This window comes from Salvelinus namaycush, chromosome 7, assembly GCF_016432855.1.
Source record: "Salvelinus namaycush isolate Seneca chromosome 7, SaNama_1.0, whole genome shotgun sequence".
NCBI lineage: Eukaryota > Metazoa > Chordata > Actinopteri > Salmoniformes > Salmonidae > Salvelinus > Salvelinus namaycush.
Window position 1 is genome coordinate 20,704,488 of NC_052313.1, and position 13,500 is coordinate 20,717,987.

Here is a 13,500-nt window from a genome sequence, read left to right on the forward strand (position 1 = left end):
TATAAGGCATTGGGGGAGGACGAAGTGTCTTCTTACCTGTGAAGAAGCTCTTGACCCGGAGGTAGCTGACACTGAGACGCAGCACAGACAGTTTATCCAGCTTGGAGATGATGTCTGGGGAAAAGGGCAGCATGCTGGCCAGCCGGTCCAGCTCCGCGTTCAGGCGGTCCCGGTGCCTCTTTGACGGGTTGGACTTCTCACTCACCGTGGCCGGTTTCCTGGTGAAAACACAACAGGAATATTTTAGTGTCTTTTATTGTGACGGGTTGTTAGCGGTTTGATTCTAAAATATCTGGCAGGCTCAACTGTTACCGGAGAGATGTACTATGCTTCTGGGTACAGTACGGCCAAGAGTTATGGTTGTAGCAACAGAATATAAACAGGGAATCATTTTGTAAATCATTAAAAGATACTCATATTCTTTGAAGAGTTTTATTAGAGTCATCTTTATGACTCAGTCAAACACATTGATATAGTGAAACATGCAATATGTGAGGTCAATATACATACATGTTTCATTCAGCAATTGCATACACACACACACACACACACACACACACACACACACACACACACACACACACACACACACACACACACACACACACACACACACACACACACACACACACACACACACACACACACACACACACACAGGGGGTAACAGCATTGCCAGTGTCAGATAATCAATAATAACTCTAAGGGCTTGAACACACGTTTGCCTGCCAGGAGTGCTAGCGAACCGAATGCAAACCGATTTGACATATAGAATCGTGCGAAAATGACGTCAGTCAGACGTCAACAGCACACTGAACGATCGGGTGGACGAATGGGAGATCCACATTCAGTGCGATGTGTGCGACCCTTAAGAGAACCTCTACAGACACAGATGGGTTTATAGCCTCAAGCACCACCCATGCCTGTCCAGTGACTCAAATCACCACCCCAAACCATCTCGGTGGTGCCCGTCTGAGATCTCCACTGCGTGGGTGCAACAGGTTCCCTTACTACTACCGCTGACCCCTGGCTGAAAACTCTATCTCCTCCCTGCATCGGTCCTGGTCAACGGGAAGAGAAGGTAGAGGTACTGTCAGCTGAACTCCCTCTTGGTTCAAAAGAGACTTGGTTCAATGTACAACTGCAACAAGCTGCAATAGGATTGTGACTTTGAGAATGTTGTTGTGGAAACTCACAAAGCTATTACAGCTGGTTGCCTTACAATTGTACGTTGAATCAACAGTGCTGCATCCTTAGGAGTCTGATTTCTGTCAGCTAGCTACCCCTTGACTCTCTTGCAAGCAAACCCAGTGCTTCAATTAAACCAGTCACGCCACTGTTGTTTACTAGTCCAAATGGGAGGTTATTTCACATTTGTGTCAACCGTCATACTGTTAAAGCAATGTAGATCATTGATTGAGAGTCATTTAAAATTGAATTACATTTATGCATATAGTGTTCTCAAATTTGACATAAATTGTAGCTCACTGAAACCTGTTGTTGCTGTTTAACATTTGAACTGTTAAGTGCTACAGTAGCTGACGGCTAGCTTGGTTAGCCTATACGGTCTTTTTCTATGGCTAACATTTGAAACCCTCAGGTTTCCTACAAGTAATTTTAACTATGCATCACCTTTGAAAAAGTCTGGAACCACAAGCAACCACAATAATCTGCAAACGACTCCTGCCTGCTGTCACTAAAAAACAGCAAATGGCACTGATATTACGAATTGTATGCCCATAAGAATAAGAACCTGAATATCAAAAGTAACCTTTACATAAAAATGAATTAATCCAAATTGATTATATATATTACTTATAATTCAACCCAAAGCCATGTGAATATTCGATATGTAATAGCATAAATATGACATCAGCAAATCTATAACATTTTAAATTCCTCAAAACTTTTGCAAATTTTACTAATTTTGTTTTAAAAAACGTCCAGTGTTTGGTTGGTAGTATAACAGTAGCTAATGTATCTGCATGCTACTTAAATACGACAATATCACACAAATAATAAACTACATTTTACTATTCGGCTGCCATGTAGGCTATCACAACAGCAAAAAAAAGTAGGAGAAGAAAAACACATAAAATCCATAAAACAACTTTCAACATGCGTCAAATATTAGAATATTATGGAGAACACTTGTGATTCTTAACTGTTTTTGAACGGGCTTCCTTCTTTTCCTGCCCGCATACATGCAGTCTCCCGGTGGTATCATGGTCTTGCGCTCCGTTAAGGTAACAGGTGCGCTACAGAGAAGATGGAGAAAACTTTTCAGCGTCCCATATGACATAGGCTACAAAAAGTTGAATGAACAGCCGAATGAACTCCATAAAGTACATTATGTTAAAGCAGAACATATAAGTCTAGTGATGCTATCAAGATCGAGTAATCAGAAAGAAAGGTCATAAGAATAAAGAGGAAAAATGCATAACTATGTCCTCAACAGTTATAAAGACCGTCAATATTTCGTTTACACTGGTGAAACGTAAGTATGATGAAAGGCGCAAATTTATAGACAAATCAAATCTATGCTGCCAACTCTCACTGAAATTATTCGCATCAAATACATAAATTATGTAGCATAATAAAACGTTGAATGTCATTTAAAAAAATGCTACTTGGAACAAAAAAAGAAAAAACATAAAATTAAAACACTTACCAAGAAGGTCTGTCAATATTACTTAATTCCAGTATAATGTTAGATAGGTCATTCAAATTGAATGGGTATATTATAGACGGGACTTCTTACGTGAACAATAATAATTCCTCGAGAAAATACAGCAAACGTCTACCAGAGCTCTGAACTGATGTTTTCAAAGCTCGAGGCAGATGTGGTTGATGCTTTATACCGAATTGAGTCGCCTTCACTTCCTCGCGTTTCAGGTGGCGGATTCCTCTGAATGACATGTCGAGCTCTTCGCACGCAACTGCCTCACAAACAGACTGCGCGCGCACATACATTTACACACACACACACACACACACACACACAGAGAGAGAGAGAGAGAGACATTATGAGCAGCACAAGGGGAGGGATCTCACGCGAAGCACCACCCTACAAATCTCTATGTAGCAGGGAGATTTTTACTGTCGAGCGCTGTCCGAAATGGAAAGGATATTTGGAGCAAGCATTTAGGAAAAATATATTGCCACTGAAATATCCTTGGACACTTACCTGGAATCGTTTTGGATTCGCAAAACCACCAACAGTCAACTATTGCTGGATATACTATCTCCTCAACTTGGTTTGAATGGTGCGTTTGGCATTTATTCTAGGTTGTTTCATTCGAAGGATACGCCAGGAGTTTTAATGTTGTACAGAAATGTCTTATTTTGTTTACTAGCCCATAAATAAGTGCGTGCTGTGTTGTATTATGATGGTTTTAAAATGATCAAATAGCTTGAACCGGGGCTAGGCTATAGGCCCTATACAAAGACGCAGCGAACGTAGAACACATCCAACCAGTCGAGTTCAGTTAGCATTAGGTCGCTGCCAGATGCTAAGAGATTTTATATAGTCTATACGTACATTTTGATTAAATGTATTGCCCCTTTGTGTACACAGGTTAATCTTTATGTAAGGCTATATACTGTACAAAGAGACAGGTTGGAGGGAGCAGTGAGAGACTAATTCAATTGATGTGATTGTCATATTGTATCTGTATAGGTTTTTTGAATCTGTAAAAAGTAAAAAAGTATATTATTATGTAATTGCTATTTTATATTCACTGATGAGAACTTGACGTTCACCTCATTTGTCATTAATTTACTGTTATGTAACTGACTGAAAACGGAGGCCTTTGATGTGATTAAAATATCTGAAACCAATTTTAATTAGCTCCCATCTTTCTTGTTCTTGACTTATTTTTATCAACACACAAATGTTGTAAATGTTATGCAAAGGGTGTAAATAATACTTTACTCTCTCTCTCTGTCTCTCTCTCTCTCTGTCTCTCTAGCTCACAACACACATGCCATTAATGAATGAAGCAACTGCAAAGTAGATGAACACAAACATCTGTAAAGCAGATTTCAGAATAAAGCTTTATCCTCAAAAGGTTATCACACTGACTTATAAAACATGGAATCTGACTTCCCAGAAAAAGGAAAAATCCTATGTAGAAAATTCACTTAGGAAGGCTTGCATGTGGAATAAAAAAAGAGAAAGGAAACACACAGAGTGGATGAATGAATGAAGGACTCATCTTGTGAGGGTTCTACCACCATGTGTCTGTGTGATTTAAGTTAAGAGAGAGAGAGAGAAAGTGAACTCAAAGAGGAAGCTTGTAGGATACTGTACAAACCATTTAAACAATACCAGCTCACCTACTCTCCAGACAATGGCTTGCTTGACTGTAGTTCACATGCCAGCATATTATATCACCCTGTGGGGTGAGAGTGGGAACCATCTTCATGAAATAAAGATCTGCAACAGTAAGGACTTGGAGTGCAATGCTTGTCTTCTGTGACTTAAATCATGATAGACATTGGCTTCAGGGTGGTTTCCAGATGTCGACAGGGCCGGCTCCAGGCATACATTATTCTTTTTTTGAAAAATTAAAAAAAATATATATATTTTTACTCAGTCGAGGTCTCAACTTACTGTTCAGAATTAAAATAGTAGAATACACAAGGTGCAAGTTCCCGAAATGTGGTTATGTCAGCCATGTCCGCTAACAATTTTTAGATTGGTAAATTAGTCTAGCCAGTTATCTAAACTTGTAGTAATCATAGCTAAATACACGCAGGACACATGCCCAGGGGCCCTGAACTCTAGGAGGCCCCTATTGATTTTGGTAGTCACTATCAACCAAATAATCAAATCAAATCAAATTTATTTTATATAGCCCTTCGTACATCAGCTAATATCTCGAAATGCTGTACAGAAACCCAGCCTAAAACCCCAAACAGCAAGCAATGCAGGTGTAGAAGCACGGTGGCTAGGAAAAACTCCCTAGAAAGGCCAAAACCTAGGAAGAAACCTAGAGAGGAACCAGGCTATGAGGGGTGGCCAGTCCTCTTCTGGCTGTGCCGGGTGGAGATTATAACAGAACATGGCCAAGATGTTCAAATGTTCATAAATGACCAGCATGGTCAAATAATAATAATCACAGAAGTTATCGAGGGTGTAGCAAGTCAGCACCTCAGGAGTAAATATCATTAACATTGCATTAGTCATGGCAAAATGTGTAGAATGGCAGGAAATGTGTTATAAAATTGCTAAATGTTCCCTCCGCCTCATGGCAAAATGTGTAGAACTGCAGAAAAATTGCTTTAATCTGCAACATTTTCTCTACACCCCATGGCAAAATGTGTAGAATTGCAGGAAATGAACTTTAAAACCAAAATGTCTCACCGCCATCATGAGGGGGGCACTAAAATGGGGGGGGGGGGGGGGGGGATCTAGCTTAGAGCATGTAGACCTTGCTGTCGCGGGACAGTTTTCCACTGTAGATTGCACTATATAAGGTGCAGTGTCTGGACCTCTAAACAAACTACACTTCACTCCCCGAAAGGTTGTTTGCTGATAAGTCTGCCTTAAAGTACACTCTTGGCCCTCTGGCCCTGCTTGTGGTGGCTGCCTGGGCCGAGGAAGAGGAGCTCTCTGCCGCCGATGCTGCTGGAGAAGGCCAACAAGGACGTTGTCAGTACCCACAGCGAGCACATGGTGGTGGATGACTTCGCCTACGACAACGACGCTGACCCCTGCACATCTCGTGGCTGCATGTGGCCCAAGTCCAGCGACAGCAAGGTCTACATGCCCTACACCATCACCAACGGGTACTCCTCCCGAGAGAGGTCCATCATCAAGCGTGGTCTGCAGTCTTTCGCCGGCTTCTCCTGCATCAACTTCGTCAAGCGCAACAACCACAGAGACTTCCTGTCCATCCCTCAAAGGGTGCCAATCCTACGTTGATTGTCACGCCAACGCCCAGACGTGTCTCTGGCACGTTCCAGGCTGTCTACCATGGCACCACCAAGGACGAGCTGCTTGCACGCCCTGGGCTTCAACCACGAGCAGACCCACAATGACGTGACAACCACATTCCCGTCCTCCTGGAAAATGTCCAGTCTGGCATGGTGCACAACATCAGGAAGATTGCCACTCTGAACCAGGGAACCGGCTACGACTACATTTCCATCATGTAGTAGCACAAGTACGCCTTCTCCAAGAACACGCCAACCATGGCGCCCATCCCCAACCAGAATGGGGAGATCGGCAAGGTATACCAGATGAGCCAGAGAGACAACAGGCTATAGTGTTAAACAGACACCATCAGCTGGGTGATGACATTGCGAAATCAGGACGAAACACAGAGGAAGATCCACATTGAGGTTGTGACAGTGACTCTGTGTTGAAATAAACACAGGGTGATGTTCAGTCAACCGGTATTTAAATAAATGAAATACAACAAAAACAAAAGTTTTTAAAAAAGTGTGAATTTTCAGTCTTTGAAGAACAGAATATAAATCAAAAGAGACAAAAAAGTGGCCACTGACCAGTAGGATGCAAATAAACTTGAGTGAACTAATCACAAAAATAAATATATTCTTTAAATATTTAATACGTACAGTAGGAGAAGATTCGCATATCATTACACCAATTTGCATACTAAAAACAGAATGGCTCAATTGATAGCACATGTTTAGTGATGCTCAGATGGCCCATCTACTGTGTTTTAGCCTGATAACCTTATAACCTACAGTATCTGTCAGTCAATGGGTGATAAGTCAATGTTGTGGCAGGTGGAGCCAAAGGGCCTCCCAACACAATCAGTCGCTGCTATAGCAGGCTTTAGAATCAATGTACAGTAAATCCCATTGCATCCTTAACCATAGTCCCTTTAAGATTAGTCTGGGCTCAAGCATTAGTAAGCTCGAGTCGTTGTAGCAGAAGCATGCCTTTTGCACACAACCTGGACAGTGCTCAGTGTATGGTTCTATACATGACATTAACCCATCTCATACTGCTGCCCCATTTTAATCCAGCTGTCATCTGTTTTGAATGGTGAAGGGCTTCATTGATTAAGCCCTCATTTTGCATTGCCATTGATTTCAAGCTGAATGTTGGGACAAAACATTCAGTTCTAATAAACACGAATGAACATTTACTGTCTCATCAATTGCAATGCATTGCAACTGCCATTCCTAGTGACCCACACAAGGGACTTCGGAAATTAACACTCATATTCGAAAACCCTTAACAACCCTGGCATATCACATCCGTGTATGTTTCTAACACACTTTGTCCTGAGATTGTGCTGTAAAAGTGTCATTATGTTTCACTATTGTTTGATGTAATATATTGAGTTTTTTTGCCAGTTCTGTCTCCCCCCCCCCTCCACCAATCCAAACAGAGTGTGAGTCAGAGCACAGTGCATTGTGGGTTTTGATCTGAAAGTTGAAGTGTTCACAGGATGGCACCCATTGGACAATGACAGTTGTGTAATCCTGTTTTGGAGGGGGTGAAGATTATGTAAGCAGACCAGTGCATGCTGTGACGTGATACACACACACACACAGGGTAAACCGTTATGACAACTTTCATAACCCATGTGCAGTAGGGTGATTTCAGGATTTCAGGAAAATCCCTTAGCATAATCCTTTTGTGCATTGCAAAACATGTATTTATTTGAAATACATTTTTGGGATGGAAAAACGCTTTCAGTGTAATCTGCCATATAGGACTCACATAAGTGAATGCAGCAGCCTTGGGTTTGACATCTATCACTGTCCAGTGTAACTGACTGATTGAATATATTAGATAATTAAAAGTAGTAGGCTGCTCCAATCGCGGGCAGCAGCTAGGTAGACATTCTCTGCAGAACGAGTAAGTCAACATAGCACTATTGTGATGGTACAGGGCCTCTATTTGTTATGCTATGTTGACTTACTCATTTGGGGAGCAATTATAAAGCACAGCAACATAACCGGAGAAATATGCGGCAAGCATAGAGGCGTTTCTTACATTTTCTTAAATGAAAAGTTGACTGCAGCAAGCCAGAAGGCATTGGTGACATTCGCTAGGTTTCCATCCAAGTGGCGACAGATTTTCATGTAAATATTCTAAAATCTGCATTAAAATAATATGCAAGTGTACCCACCAGAGACGTGTTTCCATCAAACGGATTTGTTGCATATAAAAGTATGTGCTGTGCGTGATGACGTGGCACACAGAAAAATGTATTTTGTGGCAAAATTAATGCACTGAAAAAAATATACAAGTTAAATCAGTTTCCATCACATTTGCAACTACTGATGGGTTTGGTACGCGCGCTCTCTAGCCAACAGCTCGCAGATATAGTGCGGGTATAGCATACATTATGATATTATTATGGACAAAAGAGCGAAATCATTTGTATTTGTTAAACGGCAGCCAAGAATCAATCATCATGTCACCAGAATAAGACCCTCAATATTTATTGGAAAGGCGAATCAAGCTCATCACCGTACACTTTCCCCACCCGGTGGTTCATTATCATTACATTATTATTAATATGTCATCTGTTGCCTAATAAACTGCATGATTTCCAGAGTCATAGTGGGAGGACCACATAATATATCATCGCGTGACTCCAAGCTTAATTCGATATGATGGTTATTACGGTATATCAATATTTGCGCATAAAAGTGTTTCCACCGCCATTTCTTTCATAAGAAATTTTTAAGACACGAAAATATCCCAACTTGTTTAGCGTACTTTGTTTTTGTCAACATTTGATACGTTTACCAACAATTTGCTGTTTCCATCAGGCCTGTCGTGACATTCTTTTATCCAAAACGTACTCGCATAAAAAGGTTGGATGGAAACCTGATTACTGTCTTCAAAGAACGTGTTACTAACATATTGTCCTCCAAAATCGACCTCTTAACCTTTGAACACAAATGTCTAACTTCTGTAAAAATCCACATTTCCAGAAACAACCATAACTTGCTAGCCAGTCATCCACTGGTCAGCGGCAGACTTGAAAATGTTTAACTGGAGCTGAAAGGTCAGCGAGAGGCTGACCACTTCCTCTTCCCTTCATCTCTTTAATCTATTCAGTCACACAACTCAGTAAAAGAGGGCTGTATGCAAACTCACATCAACCAGCACTCTGTAGGAAACAGTTGAAAGAGAATGTACATTATCTTGTATCTTTAGTCTATATTGCCTCTGTTCTATTTCTCAACCTTTTTAGTTCCATTCTGAGTATTTGACCTCATGTCAAAATTAGTAGTGCACCCATGACTTAGAACAAGACAACGATCAAGACTAGAGATTCACAACCAAGGACAATGGACAGCAAAGCAACAAAGAATGACTTGTGACATCTCACAAAGTATTCACAGCCTCAATGATATCCTTTGAAAGACTGAAAGCAAACAAAATACCCACAGTACATTTATAAACTGATATTTTATTCTACAGGCTTCTGATTGACCAAATGTGCCAGGAGCAACATAGTGGAAGTAAATCTCTAGATACAAGGTTAATGGGTTCAGTAAGAAACCTCCGGAGGGCATACACAATGTAGAGTCTATAGACCAAGACTTTTCACTTCGAATTGACATTGAATAAATACCATTGGAATGACTAAAGAATAACTGACTAAATACGAAGACAAAACGTATTATTTGTATGGTTACCTTTACATAGTTGTCAACATTTTGTACTGTAGGTTTGCACACTTCTCTTTCATCTCTGCTTGTGTTGCAAGCCGGGTGCAGTGTTTTGAATGGATCTAAGCTACCCTACCAAAGACCTGGCGCTGACGTGTTTTGTCTCACACGTTATCATCAAACAGACCACTGCATGCTGTGAAGTGGTACACACACACACAAACACACACACACACACGCTACAGGCTTTAAATATTTTGCTGTACGGCCACTCTCACTTACACACACACACGCACACACACACACACACGCTATAGGCTTTAAAGCTTTTGCCTCAGGTGCCGTATGGTTTTAACTACATTGTCTAGTCCTGTTAGTGGCAGCCAGGCGTGATAATAGAGGGGATCTGTTATTCACAGGGTGTCTGTTTTGACACAGCACCCGGCCAACATGCTAGGCAGTGCTCTGAGTACCTGGCACAAAGAGTACCTGGAACCTTTCAACACATTACTGTATACTACTGCTTTGAGATCCCAATTTGCTCTGCATGTCACCACCCTAACCTCTTTTAATATGTTGCATCCCTAAAATCACAAAAGACCATAACAGTGTGTGTTTGTGTGTGCTGTATTTTTCTCTGTCTGTCCTGTAAGGTGAGATAATGACTTCAATAAAGAACACACCTCTATTAAATGTGATAATTGTCCATGTGTGTGTGTTTCATGCACACACACACATGGATATGAGCTCCAAGTGGCAGTTTACATTAGGTCATAACTCAGAAAGAAGAACCTAGGCTCCTGGGTCCTGACCCAGACAGACACCCAGTTTCCCTCCATCAGCACATTTTGCACTGACACACAAGACGACTTCCCCTAGTGGGTGACATCTTGGATCAAGTCGGAGGGGTCCTCCCGGTAGTGAAGTTGTAAATCTGGCAAATGAAAAACAAATGTGAGTGAACCATTAGAAAACAAACAAACTCAAACAGGGATGGAAGCAATTAAAGGAAGATCCATCCGGTGATGATGGTTTCTGTTTCTAATCGGCTCTGTTCAAAGCTAGATTTGGAGCAGTGGTTATATGTCTTAATAAACTGGTTTATCAATTTTATATCTGATATACACCTGAAACCCCCTCTGGGTTCACTATTACCAGCAGAAGATCTGTCTCAACCCCAAGGAACTTAAGCTAAAACGTAAATGTTAGAATTAAACGGTTGGTGTATACTATATCATACTATATTACACAGAAATAACAACTGTCTCTTAAAAAGTAATGAACTACATCGCAAGAAAATACACTTTGAGGAGTGACTCATTACATTTGTATCCCATATGTCAGGAAGCCCATATGTCAGGAAGAAGCTAACTCATTCCAAATGTTTCTGGGCTGTCAATGGGGTCTTACCTCGCAAGATGATTTTGTATCCTAACACACCAGACGCTGAATGCTCAGAAGGAAACATTTTCGACACTAAATCATTGTTTTCAATCATCACAACAGGCCATAATAGTATCCGTGTCGTCTGAGAGAAACCATCATAAACAATGAGACATAAGTGAAAACATATCAGTAATCAGTATTAGGGTAACACTTTATAACAACTTTCATAAAAAAATAATTAATAGGCCTATTTCATAAATATTTTATTATTTGTACATATTTATAAACATTTATGAGCATGTATAAGGGTCATTCCACAAAATGAGTGCCTTTTGTGTCCCTTTTATATTTTAAGTAGAAATTGTGCATCCATATATACTTTTCTAAGCCTGTTAAATTAAATGAAGTGCTCTTTAATATAGAGCACATGGAGAATGCAAGAAAAAAGGAATATGAATAAAGGCTTGCTAAAGTGCCATAATTCAGCATTTTGGCATGTCCCTCCGTCAACACTGTCACTTCTAGGAAAATGTCAACCCTCTTAATCAAAAAATTTATCCATATCTCACCATCATTGTAAAGCCCTAGTTATTTTGTTGCTTTGACAAAATCATCTCTGAAGATTCTTATTTATTTCATGTGATTAGGGTTTCATGTACGTCTGTTCCTCATTTTAAGGTCAACCCTATTACGTGAACTGCACTCTTGTTTTAATACGGTGAAACTTAGTGGAACAACCGATAAGCATTATAAGCGTTGCAATTTATAAGCGTTTATAATATAAAACATGTATAAAAATGTTGCTAAAATTGCATTTTTATGAACGTTGTTATAAAATGTAACATTATTTCCATATGGAATCTCTCATATGGCAATGACAAAAAAATTATGTTGGAGGGGTCAGGCAGTGACTAAAGCTGTATGTATGTCACGATCGTCTTGACTTTGTAGAGAGGACCAAAACGCAGCGTGTGAGAAATACATTCTTCTTTTATTTGAGAAGAGCAACGAACGAAACAAAACAACAAACTGACGACCGTGAAGCTATATAAACAGAAATGGTGCTTACACTGACCACTACACACTGACATAGACAATTACCCACAACAGCTAAAGCCTATGGCTGCCTTAAATATGGCTCCCAATCAGAGACAACAATAACCAGCTGTCTCTAATTGAGAACCAATTCAGGCAACCATAGACTTTCCTAGACACCTACACTGAACACTAAACCATCTACTCTACTTAACCCCCTAAACCATACAACACCCTAGACAATACAAAAAACACACAAAGACAACCCACCCCAACTCACGCCCTGACCAACTAAATAAATAAAAGAAAAAGGAACAATAGGTCATGAACGTGACATAACCCCCCCCCTTAAGGTGCGAACTCCGGGCGCACCAGCATAAAGTCTAGGGGAGGGTCTGGGTGGGCGTCTGTCCACGGTGGCGGCTCTGGCACTGTTCGTGGTCCCCACCCCACCATAGTCACTACGCGCTTTCGTAGCCTCCTCCAAATGGCCACCCTCCACATTAACCCCACTGGATTAAGGGGCAGCACCGGACTAAGGGGCAGCACCGGACTAAGGGGCAGCACCGGACTAAGGGGCAGCACCGGACTAAGGGGCAGCACCGGGATAAGGGGCAGCACCAGGATAAGGGGCAGCACCAGGATAAGGGGCAGCACCAGGATAAGGGGCAGCTCCGGACTGAGGGACGGCAGCTCCGGACTGAGGGACGACGGATCCTGGCTGGATGGCGGATCCTGGCTGGCTGGCGGATCCTGGCTGGCTGGCTCTGGTGGATCCTGGCTGGCTGGCGGATCCTGGCTGGCTGGCTCTGGCGGATCCTGGCTGGATGACGGCTCTGGCGGATCCTGGCTGGATGACGGCTCTGGCGGATCCTGGCTGGACGGCTCATGGCTGGCTGACGGATCTGGCTGCTCATGGCTGGCTGACGGATCTGGCTGCTCATGGCTGGCTGACGGATCTGGCTGCTCATGGCTGGCTGACGGATCTGGCTGCTCATGGCTGGCTGACGGATCTGGCTGCTCATGGCTGGCTGACGGATCTGGCTGCTCATGGCTGGCTGACGGATCTGGCTGCTCATGGCTGGCGGAAGGCTCTGGCTGATCCGGTCTGGCGGAAGGCTCTGGCTGATCCGGTCTGGCGGAAGGCTCTGGCTGATCCGGTCTGGCGGAAGGCTCTGGCTGATCCGGTTTGGCGGAAGGCTTTGGCGGCTCCTGTCTGGCGGAAGGCTCTAGCGGCTCCTGTCTGGCGGAAGGCTCTAGCGGCTCCTGTCTGGCGGACGGCTCTGTAGGCTCATGGCAGACGGGCGGCTTTGCAGGCTCATGGCAGACGGGCGGCTTTGAAGGCTCAACACAGATGGGCAGTTCATGCGGCGCTTGGCAGACGGACAGTTCAGACGGCGTTGGGCAGACGGGCAGTTCAGGCGCCGCTTGGCAGACGGGCAGTTCAGGCGTCGTTGGGCAGAC

General features: G+C 42.5%; 1 protein-coding gene and 1 pseudogene across 1 annotated transcript in view; one reads left to right on the plus strand and one right to left on the minus strand.

The window, feature by feature from the left end:
• LOC120050376 overlaps positions 1–2,227 on the minus strand; it is a 62,540-nt gene extending 60,313 nt beyond the window's left edge. The window contains exons 1-2 of the mRNA XM_038996961.1: positions 2,166–2,227; positions 37–218 (exon numbers count right to left, since the gene is read on the minus strand). Coding sequence (XP_038852889.1) covers positions 37–218; positions 2,166–2,227 — 244 coding nt within the window. The remainder of the gene's footprint in view (positions 1–36; positions 219–2,165) is intronic.
• Positions 2,228–2,435: 208 nt separating this feature from the next.
• On the plus strand, positions 2,436–6,273 carry LOC120050655 (annotated as a pseudogene).
• Positions 6,274–13,500: the final 7,227 nt, after the last annotated feature.